This window comes from Magnolia sinica, chromosome 11, assembly GCF_029962835.1.
Source record: "Magnolia sinica isolate HGM2019 chromosome 11, MsV1, whole genome shotgun sequence".
NCBI classification, from domain to species: Eukaryota; Viridiplantae; Streptophyta; class Magnoliopsida; order Magnoliales; family Magnoliaceae; genus Magnolia; species Magnolia sinica.
This window is the reverse complement of record NC_080583.1, coordinates 81945287-81965746: the sequence shown is the minus strand read 5'-3', so window position 1 is coordinate 81965746 and position 20460 is coordinate 81945287. Positions and strand designations below refer to the sequence as shown.

The window sequence follows — 20460 nt, the reverse complement described above, 5'->3', positions numbered from 1 at the left end:
GTAGGGCAACACCCCTGTACGGAGCCCCTAGACAATCTCCGAAGGCTATTCTATGATCAGTCATTTCTCATATCAAGCATACGTATGATGCATATGATCATGAATCATGGAATTAAATATGTTATATGGGGTGGATAATGCTCATAATGAAGACGGGCCTAGACGGCCTACATATTACACGTATGGGCCTATCAGTGGGCCCAAGGGAAAGTCATAATGCGGACATTTAACCACACTACACTTACAATGTGGACGTCAAAACAACATTGCTCGCAAGGCACGATTGCCACAAATATCATTTCATAAGTTATTTTGGGATCACACATTGCAATGGACCTTAGGTGCATCCATTGGGCCCTTAAATACATCAAATTAGCCAAGTCATATGGGCCTTATATTCATTAAGTGGGCCACACCAATGGGCCTTATGTACATTGCAATGGCTATAACCCGGGGGCTTCAGAACATATCAAATAGGCCTAAGCTTATGGGCCTTACACGTGTCAAATGGGCCTCGACAGCTGGGCTCCATATGTACATCAAATGGGTCTACTCACCTGGGCCTTATATGTATCAAATGGGCCTCACCAATTGGGCCCCATGTGCACATCAAATGGGCCTCAACTCATTGGCCCCATTACATCAAATGGGCCTCGACAGTTGGGCCTTACATCTATATCAAGGTGGGCCTCAATCACAGGCCACAACAAACTAAGGTGGGCCTCCCACCAATATTATATCAAACATGATATAATATAACATATATATATACACACATGCATACACCACACGCACGCACACACACGCATGCACCCACCCACAGACGCACGCGCACGCGCACACACCCAGTGGGCTCCACCGTCCAGGCGGACGGTGGAGGTAAAACACATACATCACTGTGGGCTCCATGTGGGGCCCACCATAATGTTTATATGTCATCCAAACCCTTAATAAGGTCAAGCAGACCTAGATGAAGGGTGATAAAAAGTTTCACCTTGATCCAAGATTTCTGTGGGCCCAAAAAGGGTTTCAAAGGTAAATGTTCAATCCCACGGTTTCATACGGTGTGGGCCACCTGCGTCTTGGTGGGCCCACGTCAGGTAGGGGCCCACCATATGAACGGTTTAGATAGCATATAATCATCAAGGTGGGGCCCACGGCTACAGCCGTGAGAAGCTGTCCGGTCGCCCGTCGCCCGAGCGCAGGTGCGCAGGCAGCGCCTGACACAGCAGCAATAGCTGCTGAGATCTTTTTTTTTTTTTTTTGATTTCTATTTTATTGAGGATCTTACTGGTGGGGTCCATATCCAGGCCATCCACTCCATCCAATGGCCTTCCATGGCCCTAGACAAGTTAAACGAGCCCAATATTGGACCTGTTTCGGTGCATAAAAACAATAGGGAAGGTTTTAATGGTAAGGACCACCATTTGCTACGGTATGGCCCGCCTGAAAGTCTGATGGATCCCATCTTTCAGGTCAACGGCTAAAAAGAGCTTGGGAAGGGAATGGATGGTGTGGATTTAATACATGCATCAAGGTGGGGTCTACACAAGTGAGCCATCCCAAACCTAGCTAAAATTTAGCTTTCCCATGTAACGTCCAGCGTCCCTGGACGCTGGACTCTGCAAATATACTAGAGGTGGGCCTTGCTTATGTGGGCCACCTCATGGGGGATGGTGTGTATACTACACACAAGGTGGGCCCCATTCGTAGGTGAGTTGGATGGAATTCATACCCTATGGTGGGGTCCATTCAAGTGGGCCACATAACCTCATTAACATAAAAATAAAAATAAAAATAAAACAATTAAAATAAAAAGGGAGAGAGATAGAGAGTGAGACCGTGTGATGGAGGGACCCCGGCACTATGGGCCCTCCCTTGCACTAAATCATACATCAAGTGGGTCCCATTTTATGTGGCCCATTAAAAATTAAATCCAACGGTGGAGATCCCTTCTCCACCAAATTAAACGGTCTAGATGACCCTAAACATACAAGAAAATAAACATCATGATGGGGTCCATGGAGAATGGCCCCATCATGGAATGATCATGATGATCCAAGTGGGCCATCGGCCACATCTTAGGGTCCAAAGTGAGATCCAAACCATTGATCGGTTGGCCTCACTTGGCCCACCTTAAAAACATCAAAAACTACCCTATAAAACACCCACCGCTTGATCTTCTTGCTCCCTTGGCTTCCTTAGCTCCTTGTGCTACTCTTAGATGGAGGAAGATGGGAAATGGATGGTTGAGATGAGAGATGAAGGGGTGGGAAAGGTGGACCTCACAAATAAAATTTTCTCACCATGGGAAGACCATACGTATGGGACTTGCTATGGGAGAGTTTGAATGAGAGAGAGACTTGTAAGGGAGAGAGAGAGAGGGAGTGAGATAGGGTGATGGAGTGATGGGGGATGGTTTGGGTTGAAAATGGCAAAAAGAGGTATAGTTGTTGTTGAAATTTGGAAAAGAGGAGTGGTGAGGTGGAAAGAATGGTGGACTTTTGTAAAAGGTGGTGATGGGTTGATGTACTTGAGGTATGGGGTGCTTTGATGGTTGATTGATGGGACTAATTGTAGAGATTCCCTCGAAATCCGCAACGCGCGGTGTTTCTTCGGAATAAACGCTGATCGGCATCTTCTTGCCTGGGTATCGGTTTGGTGCGCAAGTCACGGCGTTGGAACCGCGGCGACGACGCGGTCGCTATGATATAACCTTCGGACCGAGCCGACGTCGGTGCGCGGGACCTGACTTAGGATCATGCGCAAATACCGAATACGGTGCGAAGGTTGCCGAAATTTGACCGGAAGGATCACGGAAGCTAACGGAACAGTACGGATTAGGACACGGGTCTTACAGCTCTCCCCTCCTAATAGAAATTTCGTCCTCGAAATTTACACAATTATCGAAACTAGGCAGAACTCAAGAGGGAGAAGAAACATAACATCACTATATAAAATCAAAGATAACATACAACATGCAACACAATCAATCATCAAAAAGATGGGGATAACGCTCTCGAATCTCAGCCTCACGCTCCCAAGAAGCCTCCTCAACAGAATGGTGACCCCACTGAACCTTCACCAACGGAATGACCTTGGTCCGGAGGACCTGTTCCTTCCGATCAAGGATACGGACTGGCTGCTCAATATAGGAAGCGTCCTCACGAACCTCTAACGGCTGCCAATCGATAACAGGAACGATGTCTGACCCACACTTCCTCAACATGGAGACATGAAAAACGTTGTGGACGTCAGACAACTAGATAGCAAGGCAAGACAATAGGCCACAGCACCAACGCGCCCAGTGATCTTGAAAGGTCCTATGAATCTCGGGGCAAGCTTGCCCTTCGCTCCAAATCGAACTATGCCCTTCATGGGCGAGACCTTGAGATACACATGGTCCCCTACATCAAACTCTAAGGGACGACGCCGACGATCAGCAAAACTCTTCTGCCGGCTCTGAGCTGTGCGCATCCTCTGCCTGATGATATCAATAGCCTCTGACGTCTCCTGCACAAGCTCGGGACCTAAAAAATACCACTCTCCAACCTCGGTCTAACAACTCGGTGATCTCCATGGTCTGCCATATAGCGCCTCAAAAGGAGCCATGCCGATGGTCGCCTGATAGCTATTTATGCAAACTCACCCAATCGCAGATGCTCATCCCATACCCCGAAATCAATCGCGCAGCGAAGCATATCCTCAAGGATCCGGTTGACCCTCTCGGCACGGCCATCGGTCTGGGATGGTACGCGGTCCGAGCCGCAAATCAGAACCCATCGCTCTCTGGAAGCTCCCCAAATCGAGACGTGAACCTCGGGTCTCGGTCGAAATGATCGAGACGAACGCCATGCCGTCTCACAATATCCTCAATGAATAATCTCGCAAGCCGGTCCCAAAGGCCAAGTCGCACGTATCGCAATAAAATGTGCCGACTTTGAAGATCGATGACAACCCGGATGGCGTCATGACCGGCCGAGTCCTCGGCAAGCCCATAATAAAATCTGCCGACACGTGCTCCCACTTCCACATCGGGACACTCAACCGCTGCAATAGGGGGTCTCCGATGATCGGCCTTGACACGCCGCACGTGTCACACTCGGCCACAAAGCCGGCGATCTGGCGCTTCATCCCGCCCAAAATATTGTCGCCTCATGTCATGGTACATCTTCGTCGAGCTAGGATGGATAGAAAACCGCGATCGATGTGCCTCGGTCATAAGATCTCGGCGTAGCTCAGAATATCCGGACACATAATCGGCCTCAAGCGAAGTCCACCATCCGTACTCAATCCGCAATCTCGACTCTCGAGATGCGCCTGCTCGGTAATCCGTACGACTATGCACTGCGAGCCTCGATCACCCTTGCGACAAGAGAGGGTTGAATCGACAAGCTCGATAATTGCACAAAGAAGACTGCAAGCCAAACTCAAAGTCGTACTGCTATATCCTCGAGCATCCGCCACTCCCGAATCATCATATGCGCCACCAGTCCTCGTGGCTGACGGCCGAGGGCATCCGCCACCACGTTCGCCTTACCGGGTGGTACGGAGGTCGAAATCATAGTCCTTCAGAGCTCCATCCAACGCCCGCCTCATATTCAAGTCAATCTGGGTGAATATATAGCGAAGGCTCTTATGATCGAAAAGAGCTCGAACCTAACCCCGTAGAGATAGTGTCTCCACACCTTCGGTGCGAAAAGACAGCTGCAGCCAACTCTAAATCATGCGTGGGGTAGTTCGGCTCATGACCTTGAGGTGGCGAGACGCGAAGGCTATAGGCCTACCATGCTGCATCAGGACAACACCTAAACCAATACTTGAGACATCGGTAAATACAATAAATTCATCACTCCCAGAGGGAAGAGTAAGGACAGGAGCGGACGTCAGACGGTCATTCAGCTCCTCGAATGTCTGCTCACATGAGTCAATTCAAACAAAATCTGCGCCTTTCTGAGTCAACTTAGTCAATGGGGCTGCAATACGGGAGAAACCCTCAATGAAACGCCGATAGTTTCCCGTTAAACCAAGAAAACTACGGATCTTGGACTCAGTCGTGGGCTGGCCCCACTGACGCACTACCTCAACCTTCGAGGGGTCCACTGCGACACCCACCCTCATCGCTACTTGACCGAGGAACTTCACCTCCTCCTGCTAAAACTCGCACTTCTCCAGCCTTGTATACAGCTGGATGCGCGGAGGGTCCGCAATGTAACCTCCAAATGCTGCTCATGCTCTTCACGAGTCCTCGAATAAATCAGGAATGTCGCCGATGAAGACTACAACAAACCGATCGAGATACGGACGGAAGACCTCGCTTCATCAATCGCATGAATATCGTGGCGCATTGGTCATCAAAGGACATGACCAAACTCGAAATGACCATAACGCGCCTCACGAATGTCGTCTCTAATGTCCTCCTCTCGACCGAATCGATGATAACCTAACGCAAGTCAATCTTCGAAAAGAACTGCACCGCACTTGATCGAACAAATCATCAATCCTCGAGCGGGTACTTGTTCTTGATCGTGACCTTGTTGAGCTCGCGGTAATCTACGCAGAGCCTCAACGAACCATCCTTCTTCTTCACGAAGAGTACCGGCGCTCCCCACGGCGAACTGCTCGGACGAATAAAGCCTAACTCACGCAACTCGTCCAACTGCTTCTGCAGTTGAAATAGGCGCAGTACCGAGATCAATCTGAAACTCGGTGAGTCGACGAGGCGGTAATCCCGGAATCTCCTGAAACACATCGGGAAAATCACAAACCACAGGCAACTGGTCGACGCTCACCGCTAAGGGCTCCTCTATGGCACACGACATCAAACAAGACAACAGCTCTCCTCGGGCTCAAGAATGAATCGAACTGCGGCAAGCCGTATACAAAACGTGATGCCCTCGCGAACAATCCAATATGGCGTGATACTCGGCAAGCCAATCCATGCCCGTGATGACATCGAACTCGGACATAGGCAAAGCAAACAGGTTGCCGGTAAAAACATATCCCCAACCACGGGGCAAGACAAGCAAAATCGGCCCAACACTGCGGTCTTCCCAAGGGAGTCGACATCGTCAACCCCTCATGAGCGACTCCAACGGCAAACCATCCAATCGGCAAAAACTCTCGGCCACGAAAGAATGCGATGCACCGTAATCAAACAACACACGTGCAATGCATGCGAATATCAGAAGTATACCCTCAACGACTCCTCCGGATCGAGGATCTGCGGGCCGCATAGAATCGAGCTCGAGCCGGGGGAGGTGCTCGCCCTCTCGAGCGTGCTCTGCCGCTGGCTGCTCGAGGCGGTGGCCGTGCCCTCTGCGCTGCGCCTCGAGGCCGGGTGCCAGCCCTCGAGGTGGTCTCGGTGGAGGCGGTGCCGCCGCCTGTGGGGGCCTCTCGGCCTGTGGGGGTCTCTGCGCGTCTGCGGTGGTGGAGGCTGTGGACCTCTCTCGCTGCCTGGGCGAGACACTCCCACATACGGTGTCTGCCGCACCGCACCTAAAACAAGTGCCGATGAACCCTCAGAGGTGGTGCTCGAGGTGCTGCCGGGTGCTAGGCGAGCTGTGCGCCTCTGCGGTGGTCGACCTCGCTGGGTATCACCGGAAGGAGCTCGCCTCTTCCAGGCCCTCCTCGACCGCGATCGATCGAGAACTGTCCCACTCAACCTCAAAAATCGGGCCTTCCGCACCACTTCCTCGAAGGTAGGGAGCTCATGCCCAATAACACGGCCTCGAAGACCGTAACGCAAGCCGCCAACCGGCGGGCTCTCCGCTCCTCATCATCCACTAAGTAAGGTGCAAATCGGGACGCTACAAAACGAGCGGCATATGAGCCACTCATATCGCCCCGCACCAAGGCCTCAAACTCCAATGCTCGCTGACGTCGGATGTGATCGGAAAAACACTTGGTCAAACCGATCCACAAAATCCTCCCAAGTCCAAACAAAATCGGGCTGAGCCACGTCCACCATGCTCAACCTCACCATGGAGAAGAAATACGGCTAATCGAACTCGCGCTCGGTCGCGCATCCCATCGTCTCAAATATCTTCTCTACGTCGCGCGCCATCTCTCGGCCACTGTCGGGTCTGGCTCACTGGAAATGCCGGGGATCGAGGCGTCGGAACTCTCGAAGGAGGGCACTCGAGCGCTCTGCTCTCTGTCTTTGGAGAAACGATCGGGATCCCGCCTCAAGTGCGGCCGTCACAGCCTGCAGCATCTGCTGTAACTGGGAAGCACTCACAGATACGGTAGGCTCAGCACCGGTCTCTGGTGGAGGAGCAGGGATCGTAGGTGGTAGTGCGGGAGCCGCAGGTGGTGGAGCCGGAGTCGATCGGGTCACTCTCCTGCGCGCCATGTCCTACAGGAAAGAGCGAAGGTGCCTAATCAACCTTGAAAACTCTCGGAGGCACACTCGCTAAGGGTCGGTAATAAAAGATCGCTAGGCTTCCCGAACTTAGGACTTAAATCATTCATAGCAGACATGTAATGTTGTTTTTGGTTATTCCCGAGTTATGCTCTGATACCAACTTCTCACGCCCAAACTCGGAACCGGCTCACAAAATTCCCGATCGCCGAATCTGCGCCGACAGCCTCCGTAGAACCCCATTCTCGGCTCCCGCCCCCATACGAGGTTCCGATCCCGGGATGCTACAAGGAGGATTTTTAACATCCGTTTGATTCGTAATAAGCATAACCAAAGGCATAACCCACAAACAACAACCAAAAACTCCATCACATTTCCACTATAATCAAAAACTTTACAAGTACAATGAGCATAAGGGAAATACAATGAATATAGACTAAAACTCCAAAAGAAGATCAGCCACGCGTCCAAGCCTCGCTGCGATCCAACGTCACCCGCACGCAACGGTCGTGCATAAGCTTATAAAGCTTAGAGGGTGGTGAAAGTGTATGCTCAAGGTGATAATGTATCAGGGTAATGCGGAACATGCTGATGAATGCTAAGAATCTCATTAGCCGTACCAAGGCCATGCGGTGCAAAGAATGATGTCGGCCATACCAAGGCCATGCAATGCAAAATGCAAGTCAAGCATACAAATCCTCATCTAAGTCCACATGTCAATACGGCTCAAATCTGGAATATCACCGGGGTCTAGTACACTCTAAGCCAGATTGCCGCCCCATCGCGCGCAATAAGGTGAGTGGAAAAGACCTCACTATCCGCCTGCCAATATCGGGCTCGGCTCGTCAATAGCGGACCCATTCCTCGAGCCGGTCAGACTAGCATTGCCCCCTACTCTCGGGCGGGTAAGGCCGCACCCCCTTCCAACCGACCACGACACAGTGGAAAGCGCAACCGTCTGGTAATCGGCAATCAGCGCTCATGCATCCACTCGGTCTAGACGTTGAAGCAACCTCCTGGTACCATAAGGGTTTAGGGACTTTCACCCAAGGATATCTATCGCACCCCATGTAGAACAGTATTTCCGGTATCCAATCCTGCCAACCACGATGCGTCTGTGGAGGCTATGGCCCTGATGTCGCTAGGGCGTACAGTGACAATATCACACAATGCAAATGCATGAATCACACTATCCAGTCATACAGCAATCCTGCGCATATCGTGCGCTCCTGTACGGGAGCCCCTAAACAATCTGCCTGAAGGCTATGCTATAATCAGTCATTTCTCATATCAAGCATACGTATGATGCATATGATCATGAATCATGGAATTAAATATGTTATATGGGGTGGATAATGCTCATAATGAAGACGGGCCTAGACGGCCTACATATTACACGTATGGGCCTATCAGTGGGCCCAAGGGAAAGTCATAATGCGGACATTTAACCACACTACACTTACAATGTGGACGTCAAACCAACATTGCTCCCAAGGCACGACTGCTACAAATACCATTTCATAAGTTATTTTGGGGATCACACATTGCAATGGACCTTAGGTGCATCCATTGGGCCCTTAAATACATCAAATTAGCCAAGTCATATGGGCCTTATATTCATTAAGTGGGCCACACCAATGGGCCTTATGTACATTGCAATGGCTATAACCCGGGGGCTTCAGAACATATCAAATAGGCCTAAGCTTATGGGCCTTACACGTGTCAAATGGGCCTCGACAGCTGGGCTCCATATGTACATCAAATGGGTCTACTCACCTGGGCCTTATATGTATCAAATGGGCCTCACCAATTGGGCCCCATGTGCACATCAAATGGGCCTCAACTCATTGGCCCCATTACATCAAATGGGCCTCGACAGCTGGGCCTTACATCTATATCAAGGTGGGCCTCAATCACAGGCCACAACAAACTAAGGTGGGCCTCCCACCAATATTATATCAAACATGATATAATATAACATATATATATACACACATGCATACACCACACGCACGCACACACACGCATGCACCCACCCACAGACGCACGCGCACGCGCACACACCCAGTGGGCTCCACCGTCCAGGCGGACGGTGGAGGTAAAACACATACATCACTGTGGGCTCCATGTGGGGCCCACCATAATGTTTATATGTCATCCAAACCCTTAATAAGGTCAAGCAGACCTAGATGAAGGGTGATAAAAAGTTTCACCTTGATCCAAGATTTCTGTGGGCCCAAAAAGGGTTTCAAAGGTAAATGTTCAATCCCACGGTTTCATACGGTGTGGGCCACCTGCGTCTTGGATCAAGCTGATTTTTGGGGTGGGCCCACGTCAGGTAGGGGCCCACCATATGAACGGTTTAGTTGGAGATTTGGGGTGTTCTGTTGCATGCTTCAGACGTAGGCACATTCATGGCAATAACTTCCTGCATTGGCACCATTCTTGGAAGTGGACTCCGAGATCCTTTTTTTTTTTTTTTGAAAGGTTACTCAAAGATTGCATGTACTGAAGAAATTGAAGTCGATCCAATGGCCTTCCATGGCCCTAGACAAGTTAAACGAGCCCAATATTGGACCTGTTTCGGTGCATAAAAACAATAGGGAAGGTTTTAATGGTAAGGACCACCATTTGCTACGGTATGGCCCGCCTGAAAGTTTGATGGATCCCATCTTTCAGGTCAACGGCTAAAAAGAGCTTGGGAAGGGAATGGATGGTGTGGATTTAATACATGCATCAAGGTGGGGTCTACACAAGTGAGCCATCCCAAACCTAGCTAAAATTTAGCTTTCCCATGTAACGTCCAGCGTCCCTGGACGCTGGACTCTGCAAATATACTAGAGGTGGGCCTTGCTTATGTGGGCCACCTCATGGGGGATGGTGTGTATACTACACACAAGGTGGGCCCCATTCGTAGGTGAGTTGGATGGAATTCATACCCTATGGTGGGGTCCATTCAAGTGGGCCACATAACCTCATTAACATAAAAATAAAAATAAAAATAAAACAATTAAAATAAAAAGGGAGAGAGATAGAGAGTGAGACCGTGTGATGGAGGGACCCCGGCACTATGGGCCCTCCCTTGCACTAAATCATACATCAAGTGGGTCCCATTTTATGTGGCCCATTAAAAATTAAATCCAACGGTGGAGATCCCTTCTCCACCAAATTAAACGGTCTAGATGACCCTAAACATACAAGAAAATAAACATCATGATGGGGTCCATGGAGAATGGCCCCATCATGGAATGATCATGATGATCCAAGTGGGCCATCGGCCACATCTTAGGGTCCAAAGTGAGATCCAAACCATTGATCGGTTGGCCTCACTCGGCCCAACTTAAAAGCATCAAAATCTACCCTATAAAACACCCACCGCTTGATCTTCTTGCTCCCTTGGCTTCCTTAGCTCCTTGTGCTACTCTTAGATGGAGGAAGATGGGAAATGGATGGTTGAGATGAGAGATGAAGGGGTGGGAAAGGTGGACCTCACAAATAAAATTTTCTCACCATGGGAAGACCATACGTATGGGACTTGCTATGGGAGAGTTTGAATGAGAGAGAGACTTGTAAGGGAGAGAGAGAGAGGGAGTGAGATAGGGTGATGGAGTGATGGGGGATGGTTTGGGTTGAAAATGGCAAAAAGAGGTATGGTTGTTGTTGAAATTTGGAAAAGAGGAGTGGTGAGGTGGAAAGAATGGTGGACTTTTGTAAAAGGTGGTGATGGGTTGATGTACTTGAGGTATGGGGTGCTTTGATGGTTGATTGATGGGACTAATTGTAGAGATTCCCTCGAAATCCGCAACGCGCGGTGTTTCTTCGGAATAAACGCTGATCGGCATCTTCTTGCCTGGGTATCGGTTTGGTGCGCAAGTCACGGCGTTGGAACCGCGGCGACGACGCGGTCGCTATGATATAACCTTCGGACCGAGCCGACGTCGGTGCGCGGGACCTGGCTTAGGATCATGCACAAATACCGAATACGGTGCGAAGGTTGCCGAAATTTGACCGGAAGGATCACGGAAGCTAACGGAACAGTACGGATTAGGACACGGGTCTTACAGCTTAGTATTTGGATTATCAAAAAGATCCATCAAGAGGGTTATCGTCATGAATGGTTGATGAATTAATGACTCTCGTTGTCAATTAGGGCTTGTTTGTGTTTACACCCATTTTTGGTATACTAACATAGACCAATAAGAAGTCGCCACATGTCAACACTATGAGTTTATTGTTGGTAAAATCATTATCACACTTGAAGATATCTTTTGTTGGTCTTTGTTCAGCGATACGAATTTCGTTATTAATGCGGTGGCACAAAACCATATGTGTGCTTTTATAAGAGTGAAACACAGGATGCCACATGGATATAATTATCATACCATTTTAATGAGCATTGTATCCAACACATTTATAAAAGACCTACGGAGGAAAAGAATCTTATTGCAAATCTGGTGATAATACACTCAGTAAAGTTGTTTCTTACAATTATTCTAAAGTGAGAGATCTTCCTAGAAACATTCAAATAGCAATGATCACGAATATTTCGAATATTAGAAGATCATATATACCAATATTCGAATATATTGGTTGCAACACGAACCCAAATCAGGAGAGGATCAACACTAATAGATGCAATCGATATTTGTGCATTGGTAGTTTGGTCCCACTAGTTCTATGATTAGAAGGGAGTGAGATAGTTGAAAGATGGATAGCATTGATCGGGTTATTCAAATGCAATAATTACCTAATCGATTTAAGATCAGGATGAAGTGTGGAGATGGCTCTGATTGTCCAAATCTAAATGCGGTGTGGTCTTAAAAGTCTTCAATACGAGAACAACTATGTAAAAGTGGAGATCTGAACCAATGGTTTCAGATTTATAGAGATCTCCCTATTCAGATTGCAAGTTGTTTATGCGGAAGATCCTATATCAATAAGGAAACCTAATGAGGGTTTTTTCACCTCCACGACGTATAAAAGGGGCGCATGATGAAGAGCTCGAGGTCCATGCCAAACACAATCTATCTCTTTCACATTTATCTTAGCATAATTTAGTCTTAACATATATCACCATTGTCCAGCGTCGTCGCTACAGTACCATAAGATTAGATTAAATGTCTACAACCCTACATTGTTGGATTCCAATCAACTAAGTCCTTAGAAGATCAATATTTCTAGTCACATCCTGCTGATCACTTGCCTCAATCATCTGTTATTTATTTATTTCTCTAGTTTATTTGTTACTCTGTCCATTTTAATAAGCCTTAGTCATACATTAACAAAACCAACATTGTTTTTGCATTTTTATTTATTTGTTCATTTTTAATCTTTTGAGACATACATTGGCTACAATTATTAGCGATAGAATAAGTCCTTAGACACAAGACAAAAATATTCTATCAAGGACTCACCCCTATCATTTTGTAAATCGTTTGATCATTGATTACAATCAATGATTGTCTCGACAATTGAATTTTCAAATTTGGTCTTACTCAATCATCTCATGATGGTGGCACCATCGTCCAATCAAACATTGAGTCGAGTATGACTCTAGCATGCCTGCACTTCATAATCGTACATGAAATTTAAATACATGCTCTCAATCACATATATGGCCCTGTATTTGAGAATTGCGCAAACATTTTAGATGGAATGCAAGCTAGTAAATGTAACCAATCTACATTGACATGACAATTGCACCTGTTTGGGAAGTAATATATGTTGAAATGAAGTGTTCGCATTTACTTTTCCCTCCACAATGATAGAATTCAACATTTTTTTTTCTTTTTCAAATTTCTTTGAAAAATGATCGCCGCTTTGGAGGCAAAAAGGTTTTCCTTTATGGGATTGCAATCTAGAGATTAATATGCAAGGAAAAAACATTCTCCCTAACTTTTTTTTTTTTTTCCAGCAAAACAAATAGATACAAATTGTTTGCTCCCCCTATCATTGATGCTAGTTCAACTCTTACTTATGTTACATTTTTTCCCTTGTATTGAGGTTTACCTTATATATATATATATATATATATATATATATATATATATATATATATATATATATATATATATATATATATATATAGAGTCATGCTCCCCTGCGCACCTACGCACGTGCGCACCTTTGCACACGTGTCATGGGTGTCTAATCTGAACGGTCCATGTGATGCGGAATCCCATGAAACCCCTTGCAATAAATTTTCACCCTAATATAAAATTCTGGTGGGCCATAGCAAAGAGAAATGCAAATCAAGGGAGGAAACTGTTTTCATTTTTCATGGCCCATCAAAGTTTTAGATCAAAGTAAAACTTGGTCCTGGGGGGTTTCACGAGGTGCTGCTTCACATGAACGGTTCAGATTTTGGATCCACATCACGTATGATGGGTTCTCAAAAAAGTTCGTATGTAGTACGTACGAACCAGTTCGCAGGTGAGCGTTTTCCTATATATATATATATATATATATATATATATATATATATATATATATATATATATATATATATATATATATATATATATTATACACACACATGCAATATCTAATGAGTATAACCCTTGACCACTCATGTTTCTAAGTACCATGAGAGTCTGTTTGGTTCACCAATTACAAAGGTGAAGTAAATGAAATATGCAATGATTACAGATTACTTGTCTCCCGACAATATTTGCATTTGATTGTTAATTTTCGTGTTTGATTTATCGATAATAAAATCTTAATAATAATATTTTTACATTAATTTAATGTCAAATCATCATCAAAATATATTGAAGTCACTATTTGAATTTTAAGATTTTCACGGCTACAATGATTACAAATTCCTTTGTTTGACAATTCATGTGTTTGGTTTAGCACCGGTTAAATTATAATAATGATACATTTCATTTACATCATTAGGATAACCGACAAAACAAACAAACCCTAAATGTAATAGATGGACATATGAGATTCTCTAGTCAATAACTATTGTTGTGCATAATTAAATATGTTAGATGGATGGTCCAAAACATCCTAATAGAAAGACTCATGGGACCCACTAGATGGAGTTCGCACATTGCATCTTACCAAATACTCTTTGTGGTAAATAAATAATAAATAAATAATGTGAGATGAAAACTTTAAAGGGATACCGATTGTGTGGACATCCATGTGAAATTCACTATGTTCATCATTTTTGTCGGTTTATATTAGGACAAACATGAAAATTAGGCCTATACAAAACTCAAGTGGGCTACATCACAGATTAAAAGCAAGGATACGGATGCCACCATTGAAATTTGCATGGGTCAGTTTTGGATCACTATTGTATCCAGGTTTTTCCTTTTCTCATTGAGAATAATCTTGTGAATGAGTTGGATCCCATGTGGGCCCTAAGAAGGTTTCGATGGTGGACATCTCCACTCCCACTGTGTTTACTTGGTGTATACCACTTGACTTTTGGATGGACTTGATTTCTGAGCACAGAAATAAGCTTGCAAAAATGATGGATGGAGCAGATCTCACACAAACATCATGTTACGGCTTACACACTGGGTACTTTTTGTTGCATGTGTCCCTCTAAAGATTCATCTCCTACTAAATGCAACATGATACATAGTCACATGTTGTGTTAAACTGCAAATCAAGCATATGGCCGTAGCATTGCTCAAGAAGTAAAAAAACCATTCAAACTTCACCCAAATAGACAATGAAGTTATAATCCATGGAGTTCGTCTTGCTTCCGTCGCCACTCGCGATCAGCATTTGTTACACCATTGACTCATATGCTGACACAGTAAGATGATCGGAACCGTCCATCTACTAGAGTCTCCACCATGTAGGATATCTAAAGAAACTTAAATAATTAATTGACCACAACATCACTCAAATATGATGCATTGGTTTTCTATGGGTTCAACAGGGAGCAATATGGACCGTTAGATCAAATTAGATTGGTTGAGATTTGAACCATTAGATCGAGCACACGATTATGAATGGTTAATTGGTGTGATAGTTTTTACAGGACCATTGAATTCTAGTATGGTTGCTGGAAGCTACTTAGCAAACTCCATTCTTGAACTCTGTACTTTTAAGGAAAAAAACTTGGATGGGCACAAAAAAGAAAAGAAAAAATTCTTTTTCTGGGCAAACCGAATTAACTATGTTTTTTCTTCAATAAAACATGTTTTATTTAAAAAAAATACATGGAGGCAATCTAAAAAAATAGAAATTGGTGATCCCTACTTATCGATAAAATTGAATGGAAGGTCCAATTGTTTAATAGATATGGATAAATTTATATGAAGATTGCTTGAAAAGGAAGGATTTGACAAAGGCAAAGAACACCATTCGGCTATATATATAATTCATACATATCGACATTATTATTAATTTAATTAAAAGTTCTTATTTTAATCTTATTTATATATGGGATGTAGGCATATGCAGCCTTATTTTCACCCCATTTTTCAGAAAGGCCCAACCATATTAAACCCGAACTTTTCATCCTCAGAATTTTTGGTGTTTTCAGTTTTTCATTGTATACATATAGACCATTCTTTTTTCTTCTTTTTTTTTTCTTTTTTCGAAAGGCAACAACATTTATTAAAATGCTTGCAAAAAGCGAGAACAGAAAATAAAAGGCATTATATGCCAAACATAAGACAGAAATCAGCAGCTATGTCTGCATTTACAGATCCCACCCAACCCCTGGCAAGAAACTTGATTTTGCTAATAACAGCCCCTACAGTAGGGACCATTCAAACATGAACATTTCTTGTAATATTATTTTTTGCCATTTTGCTAACTATGAGTAAATATAGAGAACCACTTAAAAGGTGCATGAAGAGGTGTGTGACTGTTAGAGGGATCGAGCAAGTCACACACCTCTTAAAGATGGACAGATCACAAGACATTCTCTTAAAGCCAATGTTCTCTGGCAGCCAAGACATAAGATGGACAGAACATTGTTGGAAGCTTGCTTTTGTTTTTATTATCTCCCAAGGACCAAGCATTTCATTCAATCGCAACAGCAAGGTGAATGAGACTTCATACTCACTTTGCAGAAGAGAGAGCAACGATGATTGATATTTTCCTTGATGTAATGCTTTTCTTTCTATTTCAATAAAATTGTTATTCATACTAAAACTAGTATGCTAAATGCTAATACCCAAGTTGTCCAAACCTCAAAATCTCTATACGCATGGCACGTGTGTGTGGGATCCTGACCGTCCATGCATGTGGAAAAAAATCCAACCGGTTGGGTAACCTCAAATATATCCAAACTCAAAACAATCTGTAAATTATGTTACATAAGAGCTGAATTGAATAACAACGTAGAATAAAGGCTTAGTTTGAGAAAGTGGTTTGGAGACTTGGGAGAGAGAAAAGAGGCTTAGAAACTTTGAATTAAGTGGTCTCGGAATTGTCCATGGCTGGTTTATATAGACAATGTTCTTCGTATCCTCTTCCACTACAAGGCTGCCAGAGAACAAAGATGGACAGATTACAAGACATTCTCTTAAAGCCATGGTCTAACCCATATCCAAATCTGCCAACTCGATTGGGCCACGAAAGATCTCACAAATCCACATTGCCCTGGATGGCAGCTCCCATACCTGAAGGACCCATATTCCCAAAAGACGATCCATCAAAATTGAGCTTCCAGCATCTAGGGAGGACACACCTCCACAGAAATTGTTTCATTATCTCTCATCAAATTGGTCACTGAAACCCCACCAAAGTTCTTTCAAGCAAGAGTCAAACACAACATAAAAGCCAGATTTTATCTATCAGAAGCACTCTTATTTTTCTCCTTCAAGATCTGCCAAAGCACGGCGAATGGAATTGATCCCCAACAACCCTTACTCTCTATTTAAAAGGACCAACTTGAAAGATTCTGGCTGTCAAACCTTGAAAATCCCAATTCATTGCGGAGAGAGAAGAAGAAACGATATACAATCATTGCCATGTATAATAGATGGACGAATGTGCATACGTTTCTTCCTCCTTGCACACAAAGCACAATTTGGAATTGCCATCATATGCTTTCACTTCTTCAAATGGCTGAAAGTAAGCATCTTGTTTGCTACTATCGTCCAACAAAACTTCGCTCTAGGAGGAATCGCTTTACCCCAGACAGAATCAAATAGGCTTTTTCTCATCATTGGTACCTATAATAACATTAGAACCTGATGGAGAACTTGAATTAAATACAAACTAGCATCTGTCATCATTTGGTTGGTGGATCATTATCTAGCCCTTCTTTTACCAGTAGTCCCCACAGGAGCAAAACCCACCAGAAAAATGATGGAAACGGTTTCGATCCCTAACAATAATCAGACGATCGTAAATTATGGAAAGAAGCTTGATGGCTGAATGACAATCATTGCATACTCGAAGATTCTTCACAACTCGAATAGGGGATTGAGGAGCGGTGCTCAGAAGTCCAAAAGCAATTGCTAGTTTCTCACTATGATGGGCAAGCAAATCCTCTTTTGCTTGCTCATCCACGTCTTGCAAAACTAAAGACGTCATTGGTTTGAATCCAGTGTGAATTAGTCGATCAGTCATCTCAGCTAACATGCCATAGATTTCCTCAGTCTTGGGGTGTGACTTGTCACCTGCAACGAACTCATGAACAGCACCGTCAACTTCGATCGAACTACTTCCTGGGACCTTCTGAATGCTATTGCCTCTCATCATTTTTCTAGCATTTGCAACCTTGTCCCACCGCTTGCCCTGGGCATATATGTTCGATAAAAGCACATAATGCCCATCTACATGAGGCTCCAATTCAAGGAGATTGATTATAGCCTCTTCTGCTAATTCTACATTTTTATGGATTTTACATCCGCCAAGTAGCGCCCTCCACACAACAGCATCTGGCGCAAATGGCATACTTCTAATGAGCTCTCTAGCCTCTTGAAGGCAGCCTGCTCGACCCAAAAGATCAACCATACATCCATAGTGTTCAATCTTAGGGCTAACACCATACTGATCATTCATGGATGAAAAATACGTTCGGCCCCTATTAACAAGACCAACATGGCCACAGGCACTTAGCACTCCCACAAATGTAATGTCATTTGGTTGAATTCCTTCTGATATCATCTTAGAGAAAAGATCAAGAGCAAACTCTCCGTATCCGTGGAATGCAAGCCCCATGATCATGGCACTCCAATTAAGAACATCCTTCACATTCATGCTATTAAAGATTTTAAGTGAATTCTCGATATCCCCACACTTCGCATACATGTCTACAAGAGAGGTTGCAAGCTTCACATCTACTTCAATCCCACTTCTTTCTATAAAGTCATGTACCATCTTGCCTATGGTTAATGCGCCCACGTCGCCACATGCAGACAAAACGCTAACCATAGTGACCCCATCTGGAACGACTTTTGATAATTGCATCTCCCGAAACAGCCTCAATGCTTCAGTAGATTGCCTACTTCTGGCATAAGCTGTTATCATCGAGCTCCAAGAAACCAAATCTCTTCCACAACTTCTATCAAACAATTGTCTTGCAGTGCCTAGATCACCACTTGTGGCATAACCATGAATCATGATGTTCCAAGAAACCAAATCCCTGTCAGGCATCATATTGAACAGCTGGCGTGCGGATCCAATGTCCCCAAACCTAACATACTCTGCTAACAAAACATTGTATGATACTAAATCACACTCAGGCATTTCATCAAACACGCTCCTTGCAAGCTTTATATCCCCCACTTTTGCATACATTTCCATCATGGCTGTCTGCACGAACAAATCCGATCCGAACCCAAGTTTCAAAACATGGGTATGAATATTCTCCCCCATTCTTACATCGATAGATCTTCCACAAGCCTGAAGAGCAAGCGAAAGGCTGAAACTATCGACAACCATCCCTTCCTGAAGTCTCATACGGCAAAAAAGAGAAACGGATTCTTGTGGGTCTTGCGCATTCAAATAAGCGCGGATCATGGTGTTCCAAATGAAGGCATCAGGGGATGAGATGCCGTCAAAGATCGAGCGTGCGTAGGATAAGGTTACCGGCGAGGGGTTCAAGGAAGAGCAGCGGCGCAAGAGCTTGGCGAGGACGAAAGGATTGTGGTGGAGGGAGGTTTTGATAATGAGGGCGTGGATTTGGAGGAGATGGCAGAGATTGGTGGAGTCTTGGAGGAGAGAAATGGCCTTTCGAGAGAGGTATTTGGTGTGAGGAAGAAGGAAAGGAGATGTGAATGGCATCGTTAGGAAACATTTCAATTCTTTTAAAAGTTTAAACGTTTGCAGTTCTAACGGCTACAGAATGTTTTTGGCGGGTTCTGATTTAGCGACAACGAAAGAAGCCTAACACGAGCGCAATACACGTGCCAGTATACACGTGTGCGACCAGGTAAGGGACGGTCGAAATTCCATCGGGTGGAATTTCCATATCCACACCGTCCATCCTTTTTTCCATATCATTTTAGGACATGAGCCTAAAATTAAATTAGATCCAAATCTCAGGTGGACCATTATAGAGGTTATATCATATTTGAGCAACCGATGGATAGAGTATATCATACGCATGGGAACTATTTTGAAACGACATCGGATAGATTGCATACTAAGTTACTCAGGACACACTTATCGTACTGAGTAAACTCTGTTGGGACCATTCTGAATTAATGTGGTTTATCCACACCGTCCATCCGTTTTTCCAAATTATTTTAGAGGTTGACCCAAAAATAGAAGCTTATCTAAAGATCAAGTGGACCATGCCACAGGAAACAGTAGAAATAATGATTTTCACTGTTGAAACCTTGCTAGGTCCCACAGTGATGTTTATTTGTCATCTAAACTTCTAATAAGATCACAAAAACATGGATGAATGGAAAAAAACAAATATAAGATCGATTGAAAACTTCTATGGCCCCAAGAAATTTCCATCGGTAGACATTCAATTCACACTTTTTCCGTGGTGTGGTTCATTTTAGATTTTTATATGCTCTCAGGATAACCACTGAAATCATCTGATAAAATGTACGGACGGATTGGATATAATACATAAATCATAGTGGAACCCACGGAGTTTTCTCAGTACCCAATCTGCCTCCTTTTGACACATGCATAGCATGTAAACGGGGGAC

General features: G+C 44.5%; 1 protein-coding gene across 1 annotated transcript; it reads right to left on the bottom strand.

The window, feature by feature from the left end:
- Positions 1-16609: 16609 nt before the first annotated feature.
- Positions 16610-19749, bottom strand: LOC131219506 (pentatricopeptide repeat-containing protein At1g08070, chloroplastic-like). The gene has a single exon (XM_058214677.1). The coding sequence runs from the start codon at positions 19574-19576 to the stop codon at positions 17612-17614; it is 1965 nt and encodes a 654-aa protein (XP_058070660.1). The 5' UTR covers positions 19577-19749; the 3' UTR covers positions 16610-17611.
- Positions 19750-20460: the final 711 nt, after the last annotated feature.